The 25,316-nt window shown below is 34.3% G+C and overlaps 2 protein-coding genes across 2 annotated transcripts; one reads left to right on the top strand and one right to left on the bottom strand.

The window, feature by feature from the left end:
- The first annotated feature begins 481 nt into the window (after positions 1 to 481).
- LOC100792467 (reactive Intermediate Deaminase A, chloroplastic) lies at positions 482 to 4,004 on the top strand. The gene is made up of 6 exons (XM_003551836.4): positions 482 to 726; positions 1,720 to 1,835; positions 1,927 to 1,971; positions 2,805 to 2,878; positions 2,958 to 3,007; positions 3,609 to 4,004. The coding sequence occupies exons 1-6, from the start codon at positions 543 to 545 to the stop codon at positions 3,701 to 3,703; spliced, it is 564 nt and encodes a 187-aa protein (XP_003551884.1). The 5' UTR covers positions 482 to 542; the 3' UTR covers positions 3,704 to 4,004.
- Positions 4,005 to 5,225: 1,221 nt separating this feature from the next.
- LOC100800766 (uncharacterized) lies at positions 5,226 to 20,254 on the bottom strand. The gene is given in 14 exon segments (XM_014770876.3): positions 5,226 to 5,589; positions 6,112 to 6,208; positions 6,504 to 6,936; positions 7,570 to 7,920; positions 9,156 to 9,314; positions 10,189 to 10,340; positions 10,343 to 10,391; positions 10,494 to 10,694; positions 11,482 to 11,694; positions 11,808 to 15,101; positions 15,185 to 15,336; positions 15,651 to 16,146; positions 17,733 to 18,465; positions 18,964 to 20,254. Coding segments are annotated over 14 exon segments (7,629 nt in total). The 5' UTR covers positions 20,061 to 20,254; the 3' UTR covers positions 5,226 to 5,387.
- Between the last annotated feature and the right edge of the window lie 5,062 nt (positions 20,255 to 25,316).

The raw sequence follows: 25,316 nt of genomic DNA, 5'->3' as shown, positions 1-25,316 counted from the left end.
TTATATTTTTTTTATTTTTGTTCATTATAAACGCAAACTTAAGGGGACTATAAATAAAAAAATTGAAATCTCAAAGGAACTAAAATTGGTAAAGTACAAACTTACAAAAAACTAAAAATAAAAAAAAAACTTACAAGGACTAAAATTAAAAAAGTGCCAACTTAAATGAACTAAAATTAGAGTGACAAAAAGTGAAAAAACATTAACTTTTATGGATTAAAATCATATTTAAGTCTGTTATCAAGTATCAATTTACAAGGAACTTACACTCTCTGCCTTAACATACAACTTACAAGGAACTTACAAAGGCAAATATTTTTAAAAAAATTATAAAAAGAAAAAACTTGAGGTGCAAGAATAGAGAAAAAGGGTGTGAGAATAACAAGTCCGCCAATAGGAGATTCTACATCAGGCAAGGGTAGTTTCGTAAAACCGTAATCTTACCAACGTTAAGAGCAAAACACAATGTTTGTCTCCGAATTTTTTATGATGTCACAGACAGTGAGTCACTGACAGTGTGTCTGAGAGAGGGAGAGAGAGAGATGGCATGGTTTTGTGCTGCTAGGACTTTCCACATTCCGGCGATGAACAGCGGCGTTCTTCGCCGGCGGGCATCATGGGCTGCCGGAATAGGCGGAGCCTCGGTGGCCGGCGCTGCATTCTTGCGCTCGACTTCGTCTAAGCGCTCTATGCCATTCGCTTGCATGAACCTCTCTACTGATACCCGTAAGTTCCGATCATTTTCTCATGCGGGTTTTTTTTTTTCTTCTGAATTTTAATTGCAGAAAAGAGTTTTTTTTTTTTTTTAAATTTCTGTGTGAGTAAAATATTCAATTTAGTGCGAGAAGATGGTAGTTGAATCCATGCATTGCTTTGTTTGTTCCCCAAAGTTTTTAGTGTATGTGAAATTGCAATTTGGTTCCTTAATTTGTTGTGAACTTGCTAACGAGTTGACCCCTTCGGTTATAATTTTGACTTTTGACAAGAACTTCATGACTATGATACAATGTGTAAAGTAAATCTAAAAATTAGAATATAATAAAATGTTAAATCGCAAGACAGAATTTCTATTTAAAAAATGGACACGAGTCACTGACTCACTTTAGCCATGGCGAATTCGTAGGTTCAATTCTTGTTAGATGCACGCCAATGGAAATCTTATTGGAACTGTCAAGTTCATCATTGGAAACCATATCACATCCAGGATATGATGAAATAGGATGAGACGAAACAGAATATTGTAAATACATAATTATCTTGATAAAATTCACTATTTCTTTATTTTCCAATGCCCTGAAAGAACAAAATGTTTCAGTATAACGCAATTTATATTGTTCAGTGTCAGACCAATCAAAAACCATCATTTTATATGACTTGTAGTATGGTAGTTATTGTAAAAGTTAACAAACTTACTATACATAGTAATCTGTGATTGGATCTTTTAGTGTGGGTACTGCATTGCTTAACTAGTTGACTGCATTGAAGTGTATTTACCCTTTGATAGACTTTCATGTTCTCTGTTGGCAAACTAGTATAGTAACTGCTTGTTTGAACTACAGTATATGTATTGGGCCTAGTTGAGATGCCTTTTGCATTTTGGCAGAGAGATGCATAGGGAGAAAGACTATATTGTTTTCATGAAACACCTTTGCAATTTGCATTGCTATTTTTATCTTTATCCAAATCTTATGCTGCCAATTGATTTTTCATTGATTGCAGGGTTAAAGGAAGCTGTTCAGACTGAAAAAGCCCCAGCGGCATTGGGGCCGTATTCTCAAGCAATCAAAGCCAACAACCTTCTGTTTGTGTCAGGTGTTCTTGGCCTTATTCCTGAGGTTTGATATCATTCATCTGAAGTTCACTCTTCTGTATATGTGTGCAATTGTGCTGGCTTCCTGATAATATATGGTTAGCTCTCTAATGCAGACAGGGAAGTTCATCTCTGATAATGTTGAAGATCAGACAGAGCAGGTACAAGAAGAAAACTCTGAACTTACAGGCTCATTTTGTAATACCAGGGAATTTTCTTAGTATTTGTGCTTTGTCACTTTTCTCTTCACTTTCAGATAATGCGGTTTAATTGTTCATTTGTTAGAACTTGGGTTTGACATATCAGTTATGGATTAGTTGGATGACTTTACTGACTCCTAACTGTTGAGTAATTTTTATGGTATTAAGTATTCACAATCTTTAAGTGGGAAATCTTCCCTCTATACTGATTTGGAAGTCATGAATGATTTAGAATGATCACTAAGAATGTGTATGAAGCTAAGTTAACTGTTTCTATTTTGAAAAGAATTTTGAATTGATTAAGATATTCTAGGGAAACTAACATGACATGGTGATCAGTTTAGGAAAACAGATTTCTCTTTTGAAGAAAACTTGGCTGTTATTAATAGCAGCATACTTCGGAAATTTCCAATAATTTCATTGTTGGAAGTCACTATTAGTATATTTTGCTGACAAAGAGATGTGTAGCACATTGTTGAAACAATCACTAACATTGTGAGCCTCCTAAAATTGACAAGTGTCATAAGAACCTATTATTTTAACAATGTTGAAGCTAAGTATATCGCCTAATTTTCATGTGTCTTTCTGCATAAGTGGAAAACCAATATATAAGCAATTTTTTCAACTTGCATACATTCTTTGAATGTCATTAATCATTATCTGTTGGATGCATTTAAATTCCTATCACTGTTACCATAACATATGCTAGTAATCTTGTCTTAAGGTTGCATTGCTGTAAAAGTGCACTTTGCTGATTTTGTCACTGACATTTGTCAAATAATTACACAATGCAGGTTCTAAAAAATATGGGAGAGATCCTAAAATCTGGGGGTGCCAGCTATTCATCAGTTGTTAAGACAACTATTTTGTATGAATTCTATTTTCTTCATTAATTTTAATTGTATTGAGTGCTGGCAAGATGACTATATACTGTTTATTTCCTCCAGGTTGGCTGACTTGAAGGACTTCAAGAAAGTTAATGAGATCTATGCTAAATGTGAGTAACTTGACAGTGATTTTGATATTTCCTTCACAATAGTTCAGATTCTTGTTTAAATCTAGCAATAAACTATGCCGGTGTATCACCATTCTAAGCTTTTGCACTTTATTTGTTATCTCTTTCGATAAAGTAATTACCCATCTGTTTAATATTGCAGACCGTTATTAAATCCTTATGCAGACAAACTGCTAAATTTGCTACAGTCTACACTGCTGCTTACCCATGAATTTCACCTCTGATAATAAATTATATTGGGCTGTAAAAATTAATCCTTGCTCCATTTTGAAGAAGAAAGCCTGTTAGCATGCTTGTACAGTAGCTGGCTAGCTTTTATATTCTGTAATTGAAGATTCATATGTTAGCTTCTGATGGCTTTGTTTTCTTAGAGCAGAACATATTAAAAAACTTGATTGATGCAAGTTTTATCCAAAAAAACAAAACTTTATTAATGCAAGAAAATCCACTCTTTAACTCTTGTTTCAGTGACAAGATCTTTGAATATATTTAGTGTTACACTTAATCCATTTTTCTATTTTTTACTTTTTAACTTCTGAAATTGGTGTCAACGATCGTTTAATCATGGTTCATATTGTTTCAGACTTCCCTTCACCAGCCCCGGCACGGTCAACGTATCAAGTAGCTTCCTTGCCAATGGATGCCAAGATTGAAATTGAGTGCATAGCAGCACTTTGAGAACCATTCTAATAGTATATATGACTCTTCCAACAAACTCAGGTGAATAATACAGGAGGGACATATCCAACCAAATAGGATTTTTGGTTTGTATCCTGTTGGATGATGATGCTCATGTCCTTACAATCAGTCTAGCAAACCCACTGAAAAGGACTCTAATTCCCATATTCTCTCTTTAAGATTTTGATTCAATTAAATCTGAAAGAAATTATGAGAAAGGTTTGCAGCTTTTTGTAATGCCGTTTCACTTTATCATGGACCATGTTTGGATGTCAACTCTCCAATAAAACCATTTCTACTACATGTTCAATGTAATTTAATAAAGAGACTAACTTAAAGTGAGTTTTGTGTATAAAGTATTTTAATAAAGTTGTATCCAATGGCCCAATGATGTAATTGCACCAAGAAATAAAGTGAGCTAGTATTGTATTCACCCTTGTTAAATCTAATAGATGTACTTACGAGAAAAGACAAATCAGGTGCAGTCTGAGTTCGCATTTATTTGTTTTTTAAGCTTGACCATTTAAATATGATTTAACTTGATAATTATCATTTCAGTCACAAGTTCAAAATGTCATCTTTTATACGACGCAGGCTAAATAGGTCTTCCACCATGGGAAAGTAATATGGTCCCTTAGATTTATTCGTTTTTTAAATCATTGGTTAAGATTTTTTGCTCTTTTTAAACTTTTTTTCTCTCTTTCCCTTCTTCACTTTTCCAGATTTACCCCTTTCTTTCTCCATCTTCCAGACACTTGCCGCTGCACAACCAAAGCTCTTGCGTGGGTCCAAAAACCACCGCAAGGGTCACCGTAAAATGGTTCCCGTCAAATGTGAAGGCGAGCACAGCAGAGTTTTGAGATCTAAACCCAAACTAAGCTGCAAGTAGCGGGAAAAAAACAGATCAAGAAAAAGAGTCTTCGCTAAGCAATCAGTGTGACGAGGATATTTCATGTACTGTGGAGGGACTGGTCTAATTACAGCTTGTAGTTAGTCTTTTTCCTTCCATATTTTCTCTATTATATATTCATATTTGGTTTTTCCAAGAAAAAAAACGTTGCTGCAGTTTGTGTTATCTTATCTTCTTTCTGTTATTTGTGTTAATTTTGGTTCCTAAGGAAATGAATTAGTGATGAATCACTGGTGTAGTTAGGTTACAGTGTGGCCGTAGTTTATGGTGTGGCGGCAGCCGGCAGGGAAATAGTAGAGGTAGAGAAAGGAACAAAGTGAAGGAAGGAGACGGACTGTTGGGGAAGATGGAGGGATAAATTTGGAAATTTAGAGAGAAAAAGCAAAAAATCTCAATGGTTGATTAATGATAAATCTAACTGGCCATATTACTTTCCCATCCCATGGTGAGAGACCTAAATAGGTCTCCCAAGTTAGCCTGCGTCCTTTTTAAATCAAACCACTGAAACTGAAAGCATTAGTTTGTGGTTTATTGGTTCAACCATTATAACATAACAAGAAATCAAGATATGAAAAACCACATTGAAACTAAATTTTAAATAAACATCACATATAAGGACCAAAATTTTAATTTAACTTGTATATTGCCATCAAACGCATAAAAGATGGCCTGTTTCCATAGGCAAAACTTGCATTTTCAAATATCGTTACTTTGACACTAGCTGTACACTTACTAACGTCCCCAAAAAGAAAAGCTAATAACTCACGTATAATCTCAGTTTCTTAGTAAACTTCTTTCCCATTGGAATAAGCCAGATTTCTCTAAATCTACAGGGGATAAACTAGCCGACTCTAATTTCTTTCCACCAAGAACATTAGAGACAATCACTAACAAAGTCAGGCAAGCATGATATTCCTCCATCTTCTGTGAGTCAGTGAGCTCCAGAGAATCATCCTTCCATGGCTGATAAAACGACCTAAAAACCAAACAGGTCCAATATGATTATTTTTGAAGCATAGATAAAATACTAAGAATCCCATTAAACTTCGTTTGTGATAGCAGTAAAATACACATTCTAGTTCAGATGTTGATAAACCAAATAATTTGTTATTGAATCGATTTTGCCCAATTCCACTCAGATCAGATGTTGATAATCAAAACTCAAACCCAATAATTTGTTAACAAAAATCCATATTATTAAAAAACCAAAGCTAATTTTAAGTGGGCTAATTTTTTATTGAATCGATTTTGCCCAATTCCACTTAGATCAGATGTTGATAATCGAAATTCAAACCCAATAATTTGTTAACAAAAATCCATATTATTAAAGTGCTTTGAGCCTGACCCTGATGTTCCCCTTAGTCTCGAAAAAAATTAGATGTGACCAAGAATTATAAAAATTTAGCTAAGAAATTATGTTTTCCTAATTTAACATCATTCCTAAAGACCGAATAAAGACAAGAAAAGGATAAGAAATTAAAAGACCAAGAAAAATTACCATCTCCAAGTTGGATTAGCTTCAGGAGGACATTGTACCCTTGAACTGTGTGATGCTATTAATGCGTTGTAGTCTTTCAATAAATCAGTTCTGCTAACTATAGAATGAAATAAAAAGCATAAATATCTGGCCAAGGCAAGAGTGTTGATACAAACAAAAAAACTTCGTACCCCATTACCCAGAGGCTCTTCGCTATGCGAAGGTATGGGGGAGGGATATTGTACGCAGCCTTACCCTTGCATATGCAAAGAGGCTGTTTCCGGATTCGAACCCATGACCAACAAGTCACCAAGGCACAACTTTACCGCTGCACCAGGGCTCTGACTAAAATGTTAATTCTGACCTATCACCATAATTGCGTTCAGTAAACCATACTAAATGTATAAGCATACCTGCAAATTTAGAGGCACCAAACATCAGGAGACAAAGAGCACATACAACTGATGGTAGCACTTCATGATTGACACCAAGACGCAGTTGGAGATGGAAGATTGTTGAAGCTAGTACCTCCTCAGCACCAATATCAATATCATTTCTTTGTCCGGAGGTATTTTTGACATGCACCAGTAAAGAATGCAGGGATTCAAGGTTGTGTGTCTCAGCATATTCTGAATCCCAATTATAAGATTTTTTATGGAGCTTGCCAATGATTACTGATGCTATTAACCAACGTAGAAATGTAGAAACTACTGAGTTCTCTTGAAAATCTTCCCTTAAATTATTTCTTAAGATCTGAGACTCAGTGGACCCCAGCCTTTGTAAAGACTTGGACTGTAAAGCAGTTGTAGTTGCCCAGATAAGAAAGCTCTGCAGCCTTTCCTGATTCTGTATACACACAAATGTGGTGGTTAATCAAACCCACTCAAAAAAAGTCAATATAACAAATGCAAGCATTTGTATTTGTATGACAGTCATTGCATAATAGGATCCACCCACTCATTTGCCTAAATCCATAATTATGAGTAAGTTGGTCAATATAGAGGAAGTATTTGCTTAATCAGAATAAGAGCCTTAGCCTGATGTACACGATTTCTCAGAGGAATAAACATTTAATATTGTAAAGTGAGAACAAGCCAAATCTAAAACCCACAGCAATTACAAATGCCAAAAATATTTTCAAAGTTAACTCTTTCAAAAGAGTATGATAGAGCAAAATAATTTTTTATATACAGTGCAGGTACATGTAACATTTGTACAACTTTAAACACTACGAAGCATCAACAGTGAATTGTTTATTATTTTCATCTCCAGGTATCATAGTCAGTTCACAATATATAACCAATGCATTGTATGAAAATCAATTGCATTGGTGTAGCTAAAGTCAAATAAAAATATAAGCAATCCAAGATTTTATTGTATGCCTTTTAACAATTTAATTTAATAAAATATACAAAAGAGTATCAGTGATCAAGTTTTAATAATAAAAAAGTAATAAATGAGGGAGATCAAAGAAAGTACCATCAAGAAAATGGAAGCAGGAGGTGCACTCATAATTATGGCCTCAAGAGCAAGCTCCGGTTTAATGCTTTTTGTGGCTTGATTACACGCACTTCCTGCCTGGTACATCTGATACAAGCCCTCAATTGATAGGGTAAAATGAGGCTGATATATTTTCCTTTTTTGAGATAATTTCAACACTGATGCTATCATTTGTAGAAAAGGATTAACTAGTACTACAGTTTCATTTGCCAATGTTGCATCATGGAATAAGAAATTAAATAGATTGGATGAGAGCTCCATGAGCTGCTCAAGGCCATGATTTTGTAACCACTTGGAGATGCTTCCTGATGAAATAACATCATTGACAACCTAAATAATAATATGGGTACTCAGTGAAAAGGAAAAAGAAAACTGAAAGTTAAAAAAAAAATTAATAAATAAATAAATATGGGTTACAAAATTTAATAAACATTACATTAAAATGTCATTAGCAAATCAGTAAATATATAATTCCAGTCAAAGGAATAAAAAAGACAGCTTTATTAACAATTTTAGGTGATAACATTTATGGCATTGAAGCTAATCAAAGCTCATAGGTAGACAGTAACAGGTAACCCTTCAGATAAGTGCTAAACGATCTAGCATGCCAAGGAAATCATGTGGGAGTTTAGGTGATCAGTTTTAGCTCACAAATACAATTTAGCATGCACAGAAGACAAGTTATTGTTTTATGCTTTGAACTTCCTCCTATGTATAAAAACTTGGATTATTTTTTTTTTTTTGGTCAGCAAAGATTAAATTATATTAATTGAGTACCAGAGGTACCAGAAAGCAAGATACAAAATATATGCCAAATGATTGGTTCCACAGCAGACTTAATGTAGTCTAAGGGGAACCAATATCTGGCTACGTAGGTTAGACAAGTCTGTACAGAATGAAAAACTTGGATTATTTGATAGGGCACAAAACCTAGAGGGATCAGCTTTTGGCTCAACACAATATGGGCCCAAGGATTTGGAGAGTCTACAGCAGATAGAGAAGAGGGATGCATGGCAGAGGAGGCGGTTATGCTAAGTGGAGATTCTGTTGCAGCTTAAGCTATGGTTGAAAAGGGAATATTTGGGAGGGGGGATATTCAGAATTTGAGAGTGTAGTTGCCTGGGGCTTAGGACCTACAGCTCTGGGATCTGAGAGGTATATCTGTTGAGATCCTAATCTTCATTCTACAGTCTCTCTTTCTTCTGGTGTCTGCATTGTGAATTGATAATTGCTATATGTTATGTGAATTGCTGTGAGATCTAGTGGTTTGGTTTAACTCTAGAGGTAGAGGGACAGAGGGGCGGGGGTGTTGACAATTCCATCATTATCAAACTGCTTCTCTTTTATCCTCTTGAGCACAATGATCAATGAACAAACCTTGCTAAAGAAATATGCAGGCTGACAAGCCATAACTTTAGAAAAACCCCAACACATTTGAAAGGAAAATCAGGAAAATTAACAGATAGAATTAGAGAAACATAATAAAAGGTGCAAATAAGGAAGAGGGGAAGAGGACCTTCTTCATCCAACAGGAACTACAAACTGAATAAGAATCAAGCACTTACCTTCAATGCTACCAACACATGCTTCAAGAAAAGTTTATGTTCATCTACATTAAGCCTCTGTCTGGCAACTGAGATGAGAGACGAAAACCATGAAAATAAAGAACAATGCTTCACTAGGTGACGGGTAATCTTATGCAATTTAACAGATTTCTTTATCACCTGCAGAGTAAATAAGCTAGCCCAATGTTTATATTGGAAGAGGAAAAGGGAGTAGTCACAGTGAGAATCACACATAGGAAAAAAGCATGTTTCATCATATTGCAAAACATCTCAAACCATTAGGGTGTGTTTGGGTAAACAACTCAATCAATGCCGATTTCTTAAAGGAGAAGAAGCTGTTAGATCCATTTATCCAAGCTACAATCAGAAACTCCTTGACATGGATGTCATCACAGCTATGAAACATTCAAGCTGATAAGAGAAATTATTAATATGCTCTAACCACCTGGCTGTTTCAAAGTGTAACATCAGGTCCAAGTTCAACAACACAACAGAAACACATTTAACTATGCAATTCTAGCCACAAGTTCCAATTAATCTAGCAGCCAACTTCTTATGAAATAAGCAGACATTTAATCTGACCAAGTAAATTTACAGCACCCTAAATAATAAATATATTTGTTGACACGTAAATTGGCACAATGCATTTTTTACCAGCTGTTACACAACATATCAAGCTATTACTACTATTACTTTGTTCAAACAATATGTCAATTACCCATCATACATAGGCAAGCTCATTACCAGCCAAAAAAATTGATGATTTCTCTTTCATTCACATAACTATCAGGAGGCAGGTTCCTGTTTGTGATTCAATTCACAGTATGATAATGGAGCTAAAAGATGAATACAAGAAGTTGGGTAGAAACACAAAGTTGGGTAGAAACACAGTTTAGGTAAGTTTCAGCAATGCATACCACAAAATGAGATATGCATATAGCCATATACTACTCCAACACTAAAAGTGAAAGTACTATGATAGCAGACAGAAAAAAAATGAAAAAATGAAAACAAATTTTAAGTGTGTGTTTACCTCAATAATCAGGTTCTTTGACAAAAAATCTGAAAGAGGAGAAACGTAAAAGCTCATTAGCTTCTCAAGGATAGAGTTCCTGATATATAATGCAACATCATCATCAGAGTTCATCCCTGCATATACTAGCCGAAGCATCCAAGACCTCTCTGCTTGAAATTGACAGAGGTACTCCAAAAAAAGTTATCAAACATAGGTATAACCTACAAAATTGAAGTAAATGGATTTCTCAATAAAAAGCAAACAGTTCCATTAAAAGAAAGTCAACAAATAGTGAAAGAAATTCCAAGGCCATAGATATATACCCTCATATTCAACTTGGATGAATGTGTCAAAAATGTGCTTATAGCTGCATAATGACCATGTGCCGGATCTAACAATACACAAGATGCCTCTGCAGCAAATAAAGCAATAACTGACGGGATTCTTTGCCATGGCTCTTCTATACTATTTTGAACAGAATTTAATAGAAGCCGAAGTCCCAGTACATCCTTCTTCTTTTGGCACTACAGATGTTTTGATTGTTAATCAAACATAACCTTTCAACGGGGAATATATGTATATATATAAAAACAGAAAGGAAATCATAAATATGATATAATACTTGAATCCCACAGAAGCCTATCCAATACACTTTTATATTCTCTAATGCCTCATTCAGAGAGCACTGACCCGGTGACCCCTACAAATCAGCTCTTGGAAAAGGCTGGGCCCAATAATTCAACAAAAATTCATTTAGGCCCTGGCTTGCCAAAGGTTTTAGAGGCTTCCACAAGCTTAGAGTCTCATAAGATTCTCTAGCTGAACTTTCCCAACAGGCATTTTTTGGACAAAATAAAAAGAAACAGCAAAGTTGTCTAATCTGCTTAAGATAAAAACATGCTGGCAGATATTTGGCATTCTTTTTCTTGCAAAAACATTTGAAATGAGTCATGAGAAACTGCCCCACGGAAAATGAACAGTCAACATACAAAATACAGCATTACAGAAAAGACCTCACAAAAACACAGATAAATATTTGGCATCCATGTTCTTGCCAAAACATCTGAAATGAAGCATGACAAACTGCCACAGGGAAAACGAACAGTCAACATACCCATTTTCAGAAACCCGACTCAGATTATTCCATAAAAAAAGTAGCTCTCCATATGGGAATAAAAAAAGTATCAACAATATACAAATAAATAAATAACTAATTCAATTTTGTGAGTTATGGAAAAAAAATCTGGCATTTCCAAAATGAAATTTTATATGTTAACAAAATAAGCATAAACCAATAAACATGTTACTAACCTCCAATGCATTCTTAAATTTATCAAGAGTGCCGTAAGCTAATCTTCTTATCCCTTGGTCTGGGGAAGACATGCTAACAAATGCAATCGCAAGCAACCCTGAACCAGCAAACTCCACAGGCTCTATATAAGCCTTTGAGAGACTATGAATTGAAAATCGCAATATAAATACAGGATCATAACGTTCTTTATCTTCAACTTGAGAATGAAGTACCTGCGTAGGATTTTATGTAGTTAGTTAACATAATGATAAATAAACTAGAACAGATACAAAACTACAGACAGGAAAAACAGATTCAGGCAGGTAGCTTAAAAATGTGCTTGAACCTTTTTCCTAACAGTATCTGGTTCAATCTTGTTTACAGATGGTAGCTCATCAAAGATAGTTCTATCATAGGGAAAATAGAGAACTGTTGACACGCATATGTCAGGGTCAATCGGAAAGGAGTCACTATGCTGGCTTCTGTACCATTTTTCAATTGTTTCTGAATCTAACTTGACATTCTGAGACAACAGGCCACTCATAGACTCGATGTGTTGCATCAGATTGTATATCTCCAAATCAATCCAGTTGACTGTTGCACCATAAGAATGACAAAGCAGAGCATGCAGTTCTTTTAAATTTACATTAATATCATTTCCATTATCCAAATCAATTTGATGAGCCTTAACCCGTAAGAGTATCCAAAGCATTTTAACAATTTCCAATGGTCCACTAGAGAGCTCGGTCATTAGCCCTCTGTGTTTCACATCATTTTCACAATGATCAAGAGAAGGAATCACAAGACATTTCAGAATGCTGGATACAGGCTTCAAAAAGGAACCTGCTTGCTTGCACACTGAATGGAGAGTGGGGGCAAACTGAGAATGAGCGAGCAACAACTGAAGATATAAATCATATGATAACCTCCCCTTGCTAAGCTGTGATAATATAACTCGGAGAGTTTTCATTGTTGTAAAATCACCAAACCTATAGAGAAGAGCAGATCTGATTAATTGTTCAAGGAAGGAAATGGCTTGCAATTGAATAAGATCATTTTGCATTTCTCCAGCCAATTCAAGAATATTCTTCAACAAAAAACCTTCCAAGTGATTATATAACAATGAAATGTTTGTGCCTTTTGGAGTTCTAGATTGATCAGAGGCTAATGAAAATTTCTTAACAATAAACTGCCAAATATCCACCAAAATATTTATGAAACGTATCCTGGATCTTCCCAATTTGCTTTTCATTTTCACAGCAACATCTTTGAAATTCCCACCTGCTTCTTCATGAAACAATAATACTTTACAAAGTGATATCTTTGCAACAACACGATTGATGATGTTCAAAGACTGATGCAGAGAATAACTATCAATAACTTGACAATCACAGTCCATCAGGTCATCATGTGAAGCAAATTTTGGGCAAATGGATTTGAATAGATTTAATCGCTTTTTCAGTTTCATTGCCCCATTAAGAGCAAAGTGATACTTCAACATATGAATTGATTTCCCAAGAAGACTAAGATCAATAAGACGGAGAAGTTCTTGAGCAGATGATGGAAAGAATTCCCCGTATTGTTCCTCAAATATATCTTTTGAGGAAAAGCTCTTCCACTGACTGAAACCTTTTACGAGAATTTTGGAATAAAAGTAAGGTATATGTTCAAAATCTTTGTGACTCTGCTCTCTAAGTCTCTTAGAAATTAAGCTGAAGTATGACAAAGAGGCTGGTAGAAGCAGCAAAAACTGATCTTCTGAGAAAGTAGGATCAAAGGTATGTTCCATCACACCAATATCATGATGTATACTTTTATTCACTGTACCCAAAAATAAATGCCCAAAGATCAATGAATGCAGGGAACTCAATTCAGTAAGAATATGTAAAAATGCAGCTTTCTTAGCATTCGTCTTGTAAATGCAATGGAAAAGTACTTTCAATGGAGTAACCATTATAATTTTCCACATGACCGACGTCAAAGGATGAAATGTTTCTTGTTGCACAATTTTCTGCTTATACAAGAGATTGACAGCTTCAAGCAAGCATCTATCTGCACTATCTATTTCAAAACATACAGAAAAGTCAACTACCTTGCTGTAAATCTGCTCAAAAATATCAGTTTTCATATTCTTTTGACTCATCTCCCAAAACAAATCATATGGTGCCCTGTTTTCAGTTGACTGCTGAAAATAAATGGATAAAGCACTGAAAGCATCAGCAGCTAAGGAACATCCAACAAATAATGAGGATTTCTTAATTGGCAAATCATCCACCTTGTCCCTACTGAACATCCAATCCACTAATTCAAGAAGCTGAAAAGGGGATAAAAACCGATGCAAAGTATGTGAAGCATACAATGTTGGAAGAAGAGGCATCACATCTTTAGTACAAATGTACAGCTCAAATCGGTCTCTGACATCGAGAAATAGTTTTTGTTGAAGGCCTTTAAATGCCTTCACAAAATTATTAGCAACATCTTCAGCTGTAGACGCACAAAGGTGGGCACCAAATAAAGACCACATGTACTCTAGAGTCATTGTTAATATCTTTAAAATTGGATTGCCAAAGTTGTGAAACCCCTCGTTGGATACTACATTTAGCATATTGAAATCATTCTCTACATTTCCATTTGCAAGGTTCTGACAACTTCCCAAAGAAAAGGATAATGAGATCAAAACACAAGGATGACAAAAAATGGTTTTAATCACTTGAATGTTACGTCTTGATGAATAAAAGGCAGAGTTTATAGACCAGTCATAACCACTTTCTGGAACCAATAATTGAGCTAATAAGCTCCCTACAAGAATAACACACAGATTCAAAAGTTGTTCAATTTCAGCTATTGGTTTAACATCATAACATGACCGAATCCGATGAGTCCAGAACAGAATGAGTCGCAGATTGGGAAGGAGCGAGCTATCATTTGACTCAGATAATTTATGCAGTAAAAACTCTTGAATTTTAGATAGCTTTGATATGTAAGGACCACTCATACACATCATCGCAGGAAATATCACATGGAAAGGCACCTGTTTTAGAAAGATACTAAATGTAACAGCATCAACTTCAGAAGCATCTAAAAGTTGGCTACAAGTTAGTGAATCTGGATGCAATGCAAGATCAGAAGTCCCAACAGGAGCTGCATTTCGACCATCAATACCAAGATCTGACATGGCCATATCCAAGCCAGCATAAAACATTGCAGGCCACAACTTAGAAGCATGGTGAAGAACACTATAATCAAGAAAAAGTACTGATAATAAGAGCGAGAAAGGAACTCCAACTAAGTCATGTGGAATGACCGCATGTGATGGCATATTTGTCAATATTTTATTGGTGCCTTCCAATATAATGGAAGATATGAAAGCTATGGTTGTTTCAGCAATCTCATGACCAGACCCACTATTCAACAATCTATTTACACTACCAAGCGCACTTCCCAAAGAACTATCAGGAAGGACAGATTCTTCATTTTTAGAGAAAATGCAATAATTTTGTTGGTGTAATATGCTCTCCACAAAGTCCAACAAATCCTCCAGTGGCTTCCACTCGGGAAAGACTTCATCACATTCATAACTGCCACCAAGTCTCTCTGTCAAGTCTGCATGAACTAAAGCAGATAACAATTCAGCGTTGACCTATCAGAAACACAGATCTAACATTAGATGTGCACAAACTGAAAACAAAATTAAGCAAAAATGTCCAATGATGTATTATGTACCTGTGTTTGCAAGAGATACTTGACTGTATTACAAGTGTATAATAATACCATTGATTTTTTAGGCAATGAGCAGAATCCTGATTTAGGTCGGATCACCTTTAGACACTTCTCTAGCACGCATATGATAAAAGGGCTAAATTGAGGTGATAAATCTGCACGTAAACCCACTAAATCAGCAATAATGAGCCAAAACTTGCAAACAATTTTGGCAATAGCAGATAGTAACATTTCCAAAGAAATGCCAAAAAAACAGCACCCCAACTGGATACTATGACCATAGAAAATGAGCTTATGCATTATGCATATTTCATAGTTCTACAGAAAGATGCTGATCATATGAATTTATAGAGCCAGATCAAAAACTTATGCAGTAGAACAAAAAGGAAAAGAAGCAGTATATGATATAAGTGATTTTAGAGTTAACTGTATACAAAGAATTGAAATAAGAGATTATAAAACTAATTACCTTCACCACCTTCCAAACAATGGGCATGATTCTTAAGAATATCCCAATATTTAATTAAATTATTCCCAAGGGTAGAAACGGCATCGCACAAGAATGATATGACAAATAGAGTCAAACTCTGTAATACATCAACCTCCAAGATTTTGACAGGGGGTTTCTTTCCATGATAACCTGGTAAAAATAAAAACCATGCTGCTATCTCGTGAAGATTCCCATCAAAAGCACCAGTACTGAACATAGCTGCCAAGGCCAGCTTGTATGCCAGATCCCTTGTTTCATTGTACGGAGAAAACATTAACAATTTAATGAATGGTTGTAGGTATTTGTACAACATGGGTGGAGTTCTGATAGGAATTACATCGTCAGGACACCATTCAATGTATTCCACAAGCAAAGACAACACTGAGACCTGCAAATGACTTGTTAATTCCAAAGGGCTTTTGAGAAGACCCTTGAATGTTTCAAAAGAATTATCCAAAGCGTAAGGCAGAGCACGCTGCACAAGAAAAACAGAAAAGGAATATAAGATAACGTCATATATATTTGAATTACTTAGGTAAAAAAATAAATTTCTATAAAAATAAAGTAACAATTACACCAGATTTCCTTTCCTTCCTTCATTAGGATGGTTTAGCAAGATGCTAACCCATTAATTAGGGAGACAACACTAGATGCAACAAGTACATTTGACACAACAGACAAGATTTTAACTCAATTCACATTCAACTATTCTTCTACTTCTAAAATGACTGTAGAATTATAGGTGTAGAGTAAACTGAATCCAAAAAATATAATTTCATAGGCATTTTGTCCTCAAGTCAACAAAGAAAAAGTGAAAAACTAAATTCTAACTCATAACTAGTTTAAACGGTAAGTTTACAATTGTTATGCAACTTGAGTCTGTCTGAATCAAATTAATCATTGTCAAACACCACAAAGATGTATAAAAAAAGCTAAGAGTTCAAATAAGCAAGTCAATTTAAGCAAATGAAGCACCAAGAAAGGTTATAATACAGTGAGCAAAAGACTAGAATATAAAATCGCATTTAAGAGAACAAAACCATCATAGGAAACGTTTATTTTTTAAAAACATGCATTTACTTTTTTTTAGAAAGAAAATGAGATAACTAAAATGTATGCCAACTACCCCTAGACAGTAACAATTTATTAGGTCTTCAGAGGAATACAACTTAAACTGGTTTAATCAGGACCATTCAGCAAAAAATGCATAAGAGGATGCACAAGTTGATGCTAGTCACCAAGAAACCAACTAGGAAATTCTCACAAAAAGAAGAATAAAGACAATATCTATGAAGTTTACAGTTTCTGATGGATAAAGTGAGAGATAGGTAAAGTGAGGTCCACAAAATCAACAAACTAATGAGTAGCTGATCAATCAGCAGAGCAGTTTTTTGTAACCATTATTGTTTATGGAGCCAAAATAATAAGGGAAGACTAAAACTAACCTTTACTTTATGGACAATCAGAAGAACTCTACTTTAATGTAGGAGTTTAAATCTTGTAAAACAAATTACAGGCATCCAAGAGTACCCTAAAATGCCACCACAGTCAACAATACACTGTTATAAGATATCATTGCTCCTAGAATAAAGTATAAGAATGAGGAGCATGTCAAGAATTATTGCAGCATAAAAGCTTTAAATTGGTAGTTGAAAGACCAAAAACTAGTTTGTCCCTAAATCTTTGAGTGTAATAGATCAAAAGCAAATGAAGCAATTGAGTTCCAGTGCATGGAGAGAAATGAAGTTCTTAAAATAAACAACACTCTTTTACAATCATCAAAGAAACATGAGGATCAAGCCACCATTAAAACCTTTGCTTAAGATATCCTTAATATAGTTAATTGAACAACATAGTATTCTGGACATAACGAAAATAACTAAAATGCTAAGCAAACAGAAAATTGTCTAAAGGGACTAAGTAATAAAATAATTCAGTAGAAGCATTTAATTTTTTCTTTTTATTTTTGGTTTGATCACAAGATATTTTTTCGATTACTTAACAGTATTAACGACACCCAATGGCTTCACTCAAATTAAGATTATAAAAATATGAACATACGCGGTAATATCTGAGAGCATCAAGCAGTTTAGACAGTAAGTATGATTCCATTTCTTCCAATGTGTTAATTTCCATCGAACAAAGGTCCACGCCCCAAATTTCGCCTATGCTATTCTTGAGATCCTCTTCATCATCCAAAGCATCTTCTCTTGCTCCACCGTCAACTGTTTCACTGTTGCCAGTCAAATCAATATCTGGAGTAGAACTTATCCCAGCAACAACTATATCTATATCACCACTCTCCGAAGTGTCAAGTTTTAACTTCTTCCTACTACTGCTATTATGTTCATGATGGCATGCATTTCTCTTTAAACTTGAGTTACGGGCTTCAGAATTGGCATCTAAAGAGGAAAGTAGATTTAATAAAACCTGCAGATCGGGAAGAAATGCTTGAACATAATTCTGGATTTCGACCTTGATAGACATCATATGTTGCATGAATGGATTGTTGGAATTAGAATTACAATACAAACCACCAAAAATAGAGTCCAGCAATTTCAGTAACTCCAGAAGAAGCCTTAGAGTACCATGTTTCACATAAGGTTCAATGTGAGGCAATCCCTTATTAAACAATGATCTGCTGAATGGTCGAGGAAACAAGCACTTCACAATACTGTGCAAATCCATATTGTCAAACAGGCGCGGACCATTTGATTGAAAATTGACAGATTCTTTGGATATGCCATTACCCACCAATGAAACCAACTGAGCTGCCACAGATAATGCAGAAATCCTGCAAATACATCAGTCATCATCCAAAAAACAGGGGGAATGAATAAAAAAAAACATACATATCAAAGAATTGCTAGTAACAACATCTTCTGACTAACTCTTTTTAATACTGTCAATATTATTATTGGGCAAAATCTCATGCTAGTCCCCCTACTTTAGGAGAAGTTATTAGATTATTAGATAGTTTTAAACCACGTGTCCATGTTTCCAACCAATCTCTAAGTCACACATAATTGAGTATTTTAATTTACAAGATAGAATTAATAACACTTGATTACGTGTTATGTTGAGATTGATTAAGACCAAGGTGATCCCAGACCATGTAATAATTCCCTCCTACTATAAGGTTGGCCTATGTATTTTCAGTTTTCATCTAATATTTTGGGAAAGTATTAAAAAGTGTCAAATATTGTATTGCTAACAAAGTAGCATTACTCATGCTCATGCACGTAATGAATACCACAACAACAACAAAATATTACACATAAACAATTCTAACCATGAAGAAGACTTGAAATTATCGATGTTGTAAGGAAACTCCTTCAAATACGACAACCCAAAAGAAGCCTTGGCCTCAACAATAGCCAAAAGCAAGTCCTTATGATACTGAACTTCCGTAACCCGCAGCTTCTTCATGAGATCCAAGACCCTCTTCGTATTACCCGTCAACCCCATTCTCGAGTCCGGCATCAAACCATTACTCGGATCAGTACAAACCCTAACAAGCACACCAAACGCCACCTCCGCAGCATCACCACCACCTTCCCTTCCACAAACCTCAGCCAACTGCTCCAACGTGGCACTCCCAAACAAAACACTCCGAAGCCACGGCTGCACCAAAGACTCTTCCACAAGAACCCTATCTCTCAACACCGTTAACACAAACACCACAGTTTCATCATCATCGTTTCCTAATCCTCTGAGAACGCCAGAATACATCTGTTTCTGCTGCAAAACCCACCGCAACAGCCACGGCTTCCCGACCTCCAAAAACGACATCGCGAATCCGACAAACGACTTCCGCAGCAACCCTACCCTCGCCTCTGGCTTCCTTCTCCGGTGCTCCGACGCGATCCTCCCGAACTCAGCGAGCTTGAAATCGAAGCTCTTCGCCACCTCCGACGCCAAGCTCGCACCGCGCCGCGCAATCGAAGCCATGAGTAACAATGCCGCCTTCTGCCTCCGCCACTCCTTGCTATTCACCTCCTTGTGGATATCACTCAAGCGTTCGGAAATCAGTAACCGCGCGAATTTATCCAAATCCTTAGTAATATTCACGCTTTCGATGTCGCTAGGGTTGTACTTACCTTTACTTTGGCTGAGAATGGCGGAGATTAGGTCGAACACGTAGTTCATGCCTTGCTTTCCCTCGCGAAGCTTCCACGCCTCGAGAAGCTCCGAGCACTTCGGCGAGCCGCGCACGTACTCTAGGAGGAGGTCGGCGCCGGTCTCGGACTTGAGGAGCTTCGCGAACTCTTTGGCGGCGTCGGAGCATAGCTTTATCTCCAGAGAGGTGATTCGGTGGAGCAGTTCTTTCAGCTTCGCTTCGTGGCTAACTTTAGGTTGGAAGTTTGGAACTGCGGCGGGTTCCTCCATATACGCGGCGGTGGATGGCGGTGGAAGACGGAGGAGGGAGTGCGGCACGGTGAGGGAGGTTGGAGCGCCACTTCGCTCCCGCCACTGACGTCTATAGTGTTATGTGGGACTGTGTCTTGCGCCGAAAGCTGGCAGGGGCGTAGGTTAAACTCTAAAGCAATTAAACGGCTTCGTTTTGGCTCGTAATTTAAAAGATTAAACTATCAATTTGATTATTATTCTCCCTCCTCGATGGTCCTTTTTTTTTTTTTTAAGGTTCCTAAGTAGTCCTTAAAGCCCTACGGATTATAGAAAGAAGGCTCTTGTTAGGTGCACTCACCAAGTAAAGTGATAAAAATCTTTTTCACTTAAATTTTGTTGTCACTTTCCATTGACTCCATTGAGATCGTCTATACTACTGGCGTGATATTTTCGTCGTCAAGGTAAATTTTTTATTTGGTTTTCATATTTGTGTAAGAAATACGGATTAAGTAATCCATATAAAGTATATGGATTATCTAATCTGTATCTTTTTTATAAAAAAATTACTTAAAAATTAATTTTATTTTTTTAAAATAGTAAATATTTTTTTATTTATAAAAAGTATTATTTTGATTTTTGTTTTTAAATAGTTATTTTATTAATTAAATATAAATATATTATTTTATTTTTAGTTTGTAAACACTTATTGTTTATTTTCTTAACTAAAAATAGATTATTTACAATTATTTTTTTTTAATCGTAAATATATTAATTTTATTTCTGTTTTTAAATACCTATTGTTTATTTTTTAAATAAAAATAATTTATTTTGAACTATGTTTTTAAATAATGAATTTTTTTAATTCTAAATATATTAATTTTATTTTTCTTTTTAAATAGTTATTGTTTATTTTGAATTATGTTATTAAATAGTTATTTTTTTAATTGTAAATATATTAATTTAATTTTTGTTTTTAAATAGATATTGTTTGTTTTTTAAATAAAAATAGTTTTTTAATTATGTTTTTAAATAGTCATTTTTTAATTCTAAATATATTAATTATTTTTTGTTTTTAAATAGCTATTGTTTGTTTTTTAAATAAAAATAGATTATTTTGAATTATTTTTTAAATAGTTATTCTATTTTTTTAATTATAAATATATTATTTAGAATGTTGTTTTGAAATAATTAATATATTTTAATAAAAAAAGATTATTTTCATTTTTTTGAAAAATCTATTGTTTTATTTTTAATTATAAATATTTTTATAATTATTATATATTTGTTTTTTATGTAATTAATTATAGTTTTTTTAAGTTTCTTTTTAATAAAGAAGTCAATTCACTATATAAAATTAATTAAAAATAAAATTTGAAAATGGTTGTAGTGTAATTAATTGAAGTATTGTTTGAATTTTGACATAAATTTGTACGTATGTTAAAATTTGCAGATTATGGTTAGAACCAGAACTTTAGGTCGTGTTTTAAGCAGAGTTATAGGAAGAGCATTAGGGAGAGAAGATAATTGTGATTCAGATGAAGCTCATGTTCGTGTGTCGGCAAGTGTACCGATTCGCACAAGTAATATATTAAAATGGTAAGACCGAGTGTCGAGTCCACTGGGACTTTGACTATACTCAGAGTTTGTATATGTCCAATTTTAAGCAATCAATGAACTAAAATTTGTTGGAAAAATAATATAAAAAATGAAGGAAAGTAAATATGAAGAAGATGCACAGTCTTAAATTAAATAACAAAATAGCAGTAGCAAAATAAATTTAATTGACAGCACATGAATAATGCATTATAACATACAATAAGCACAAGAAAAAAAATTAAGGGAAGAAAGATATAGCCTGGGTTGAAGCGCGTAAACGCTATCCTTAGAGAGAAAACGCTCTCACTGCACGGGTAAGAAATTCTGATTGCGCTCCTCTCCCAAGATACGACAACCCGTTGGTTCCGATCGTGTGCAGCGAAAGGATCCCCGAACCTTATGAACACCAATGCTCTTACTCTCAAGAAATAAATTATTTTATGAGAGAAGAAATAGAAAATTTTGAGAGAAAAAGATGAGACTGTTGTTCTGTCATCTTTATAGAAATGAGGAAAGAGAATATATAGGCACAGGTCACCTTAAGCAACAAACAAAATATGACCGTTGGAAATATGACCGTTAGATAACAACTTAGAGGTATCAAAACAACCTTAACAAATTGTTGACTCATTGAAACAAAATCTTAAGAATATCTAAAATAAATATTTTATTTTATAAAATAGAATTAATATATATTTATAAATTTTAAATTAAAACACAAATATTTATCAACATTCCCCCACATAATTTAAAATTTTAAAATATATTTTCTGAAAGATAATTTGTATAAAAATATAAGAGAAAGAGCATGTGATATTGTATTTCGGTATAAGGAACCTTCCGGATTTGAGCCTTATACCTAGTGTTTATGAACTTCCATCCGAGAAAAATATAGTGACTTGATTGTCTTGAACTACATATTCTTTAACCAGACTTTAGTACACAACCCCTACAATATTGGTGTTCAATTAGGTTCTAATCAGTGGTAGCGCGTTACACGGCCTTGCGCTTGTATCTTGTTTCGTGAGTGTCCCTTAGAGATTAGCCCATATCTCACAGTGGCGACCCCTCCACCATACTCACTAGGTGAATCCTCAAAGAGTGAGTTGTGACCCCCACCCAAACAATAATTGTCATCGGATTCATTAAGAGGTATTTTTTTAACCAAAAATACATATATATAAATACCTCAACCTTAATATTACCACAATTTATAATACACCTCGTCATAGGAATGAGAAATGGAACAGCTCCGTCAAATTTCATTTTGGTGTACTTTAGTCAACAAACAATTTCGTTGTTACCCGTTGAACTCCATTCATGGGATCACCAATCACACGAAGACGGGTGTCCATTGTTATAACTAAATAATGGGCTTTAATCCCATTCCCCTCGACGACTCAAGTACTTGTTGACGCGTCAACCCTTTTGTAAGCGGATCCGCAATATTATTTTCTGACCTGACAAAGTCAAGAGAAATGACAACATGAGAAATCAAATTTCTTATAGACTTATGTCTCACTCTTAAGTGCCTTCTTTTTTCATTAAAATTTTGCTAGTCACTTTAGATATAGCAATTTGACTATCACAATGCATTGGAATTGGAGGTATAAGCTTATTCAACAATGGTAGATCACATAACAAATTTTTAAGAAACTCAGCTTCACTAGTAGCAGTATCTAAATCAATAATTTCTACTTCCATAGTAGAACGTGAAATAATAGTTTGTTTAGCAGATTTTCATGATACTGCACCACCAGCTAAAGTAAAAACATAATCACTTGTTGATTTTGTTTCATCAGAATCAGAAATCCAATTTGCATCACTAAACCCCTCAATTACTGCAGGAAAACATGTATAATGAATGTCATAATTGATGGTTCCTTTTAAGTATCTAAAAACTCTTTCTAATGCAATCCAATGAGAATGATCAGGATTATTAGTACACCTTCCTAATCTATCAACTGCATATGCAATGTCAGGTCTAGAGAAGTTTGTCAAATGCAACAAAGAACCGATAATTTGAGAATATTTATGTGAAGAAATTTTTTCACTCAAATGTTTCTTTAACTTGATGGATGAGTCATAAGGAGTAAAAGCATGTTTCGCATCAAAATAATTAAACTTCTTCAATAGCTTTTCAACATAATAAGATTGGGTAAAAAATCATACCATCATTTTTCTCTATAAGCTTAATACCCAAAATCACATCTACACAACCAAGGTCTTTCATATCAAAATTTCTAGACAAGAAAAACTTCACATCATTTATGAAATTCATTTACTACCAAATATCAATATGTTATCCAGATACAAACATAAAATGACACGTTCATTATTATTAAATTGTTTCACATACACACATTTATCACTATCATTAATTTGAAAATCATACAAAAGAATAACTTAATCAAACTTTTGTGTCAATGCTTTGAAACTTGTTTCAAACCATACAAAGATTTAACAATGTATTTTTTAAGGAAAAAGATTTTCAAAGAAAGTGACCTCTCTAGATTGCATAATAGTAACATTAGAAATTTCAGTCACTTCTGAATTAACAACTAAGAATCTATAAGTAGTATTATGTAAAAAATATCCAACAAAATACAATTAATATTTTTTTTCATTTTTCCTTTTCTTATTAATAGGGATATTAACCTTTACTAGACACCCCCACACTTTAATATATTTCAGATTTGGTTCTCTTTTTCTCCATAGCTCATAAGGATTTTTTTTTATAAGGTACTCTTTTAAGAATACTACATGCAAAATATAAAGTTTCACCAAAGTGTTTATTTTATTATTTTTATGTTTTATCAATGAGTTATATATAAAGAGACAATCAGTCAACATGTAACAACAAAATATTTGCAGTAATAATAATAACGTTAAACAATAGAAATTAAAAAACCTAACAACAAATGTCTTGATTTTAAAGATTTGTGTTCACAGGATCATTTGATCAAGTAAAAGATAACTTCCTAAGGCAGGAATGGAAGTAGTGAGATATTTTTAGTTTTTCACATAAACTAATTCTAAAAGCATTTTATCTTAAACAAAAATATAATTGACAAAGAAAATATTTTTCAACAATGTCATACTAATTTAAAATTTCAGGAATTAAATAATATAATAAAAACATTTTTAATGGAACATAATGCATTGCATTTTCATCCATTAATTTTTCATGCTTACTAGAAAGGAACTCAATCATATTGACGATAGACATTTTTGATAAAACAAAATGCTATTGTAGAAAAGATTATGCAAGAAGAAAGTGATAGCGTTTTTCTCTCTAAGACTGTTGAAAAAATAATATAAAAAATGAAGGAAAATAAATATGAAGAAGATGCACAATCTTGAATTAAATAACAAAATAGCAGTAGCAAAATAAATTTAATTGATAGCACATGAATAATGCATTATAACATACAATAAGCACAAGAAAAAAAAATTAAGGGAAGAAAGAAAAAAATTAAACCTGGGTTGAAGTGCGTAAACGCTATCCTTAGAGAGAAAACACCCCCACTGCACGGGTAAGAAATTCTGATTGCGCTCTTCTCCCAAGATACGACAACCCGTTAGTTCCGATCGTGTGCAACGAAAGGATCCCCGAACCATGATTCCTCGTGTGAAAAAACTTAAATTACCTAATTTCACTCCTAATCCCTTAAGAATTGTATCAAATAATTTGCTTTA

Source organism: Glycine max, chromosome 18 (assembly GCF_000004515.6).
Source record: "Glycine max cultivar Williams 82 chromosome 18, Glycine_max_v4.0, whole genome shotgun sequence".
NCBI classification, from domain to species: Eukaryota; Viridiplantae; Streptophyta; class Magnoliopsida; order Fabales; family Fabaceae; genus Glycine; species Glycine max.
Note: the sequence above shows the minus strand (reverse complement) of the source record. Positions and strands in the feature narration are given on the sequence as shown.

Coding starts and splice junctions, on each gene's coding strand:
- LOC100792467 (XM_003551836.4), top strand. CDS start 543: ATGGCATGGTTTTGTGCTGCTAGGACTTTCCACATTCCGGCGATGAAC. Junction 1,836..1,926: donor TTCTTGGCCTTATTCCTGAG/GTTTGATATCAT, acceptor TCTCTAATGCAG/ACAGGGAAGTTCATCTCTGA. Junction 1,972..2,804: donor TTGAAGATCAGACAGAGCAG/GTACAAGAAGAA, acceptor TACACAATGCAG/GTTCTAAAAAATATGGGAGA.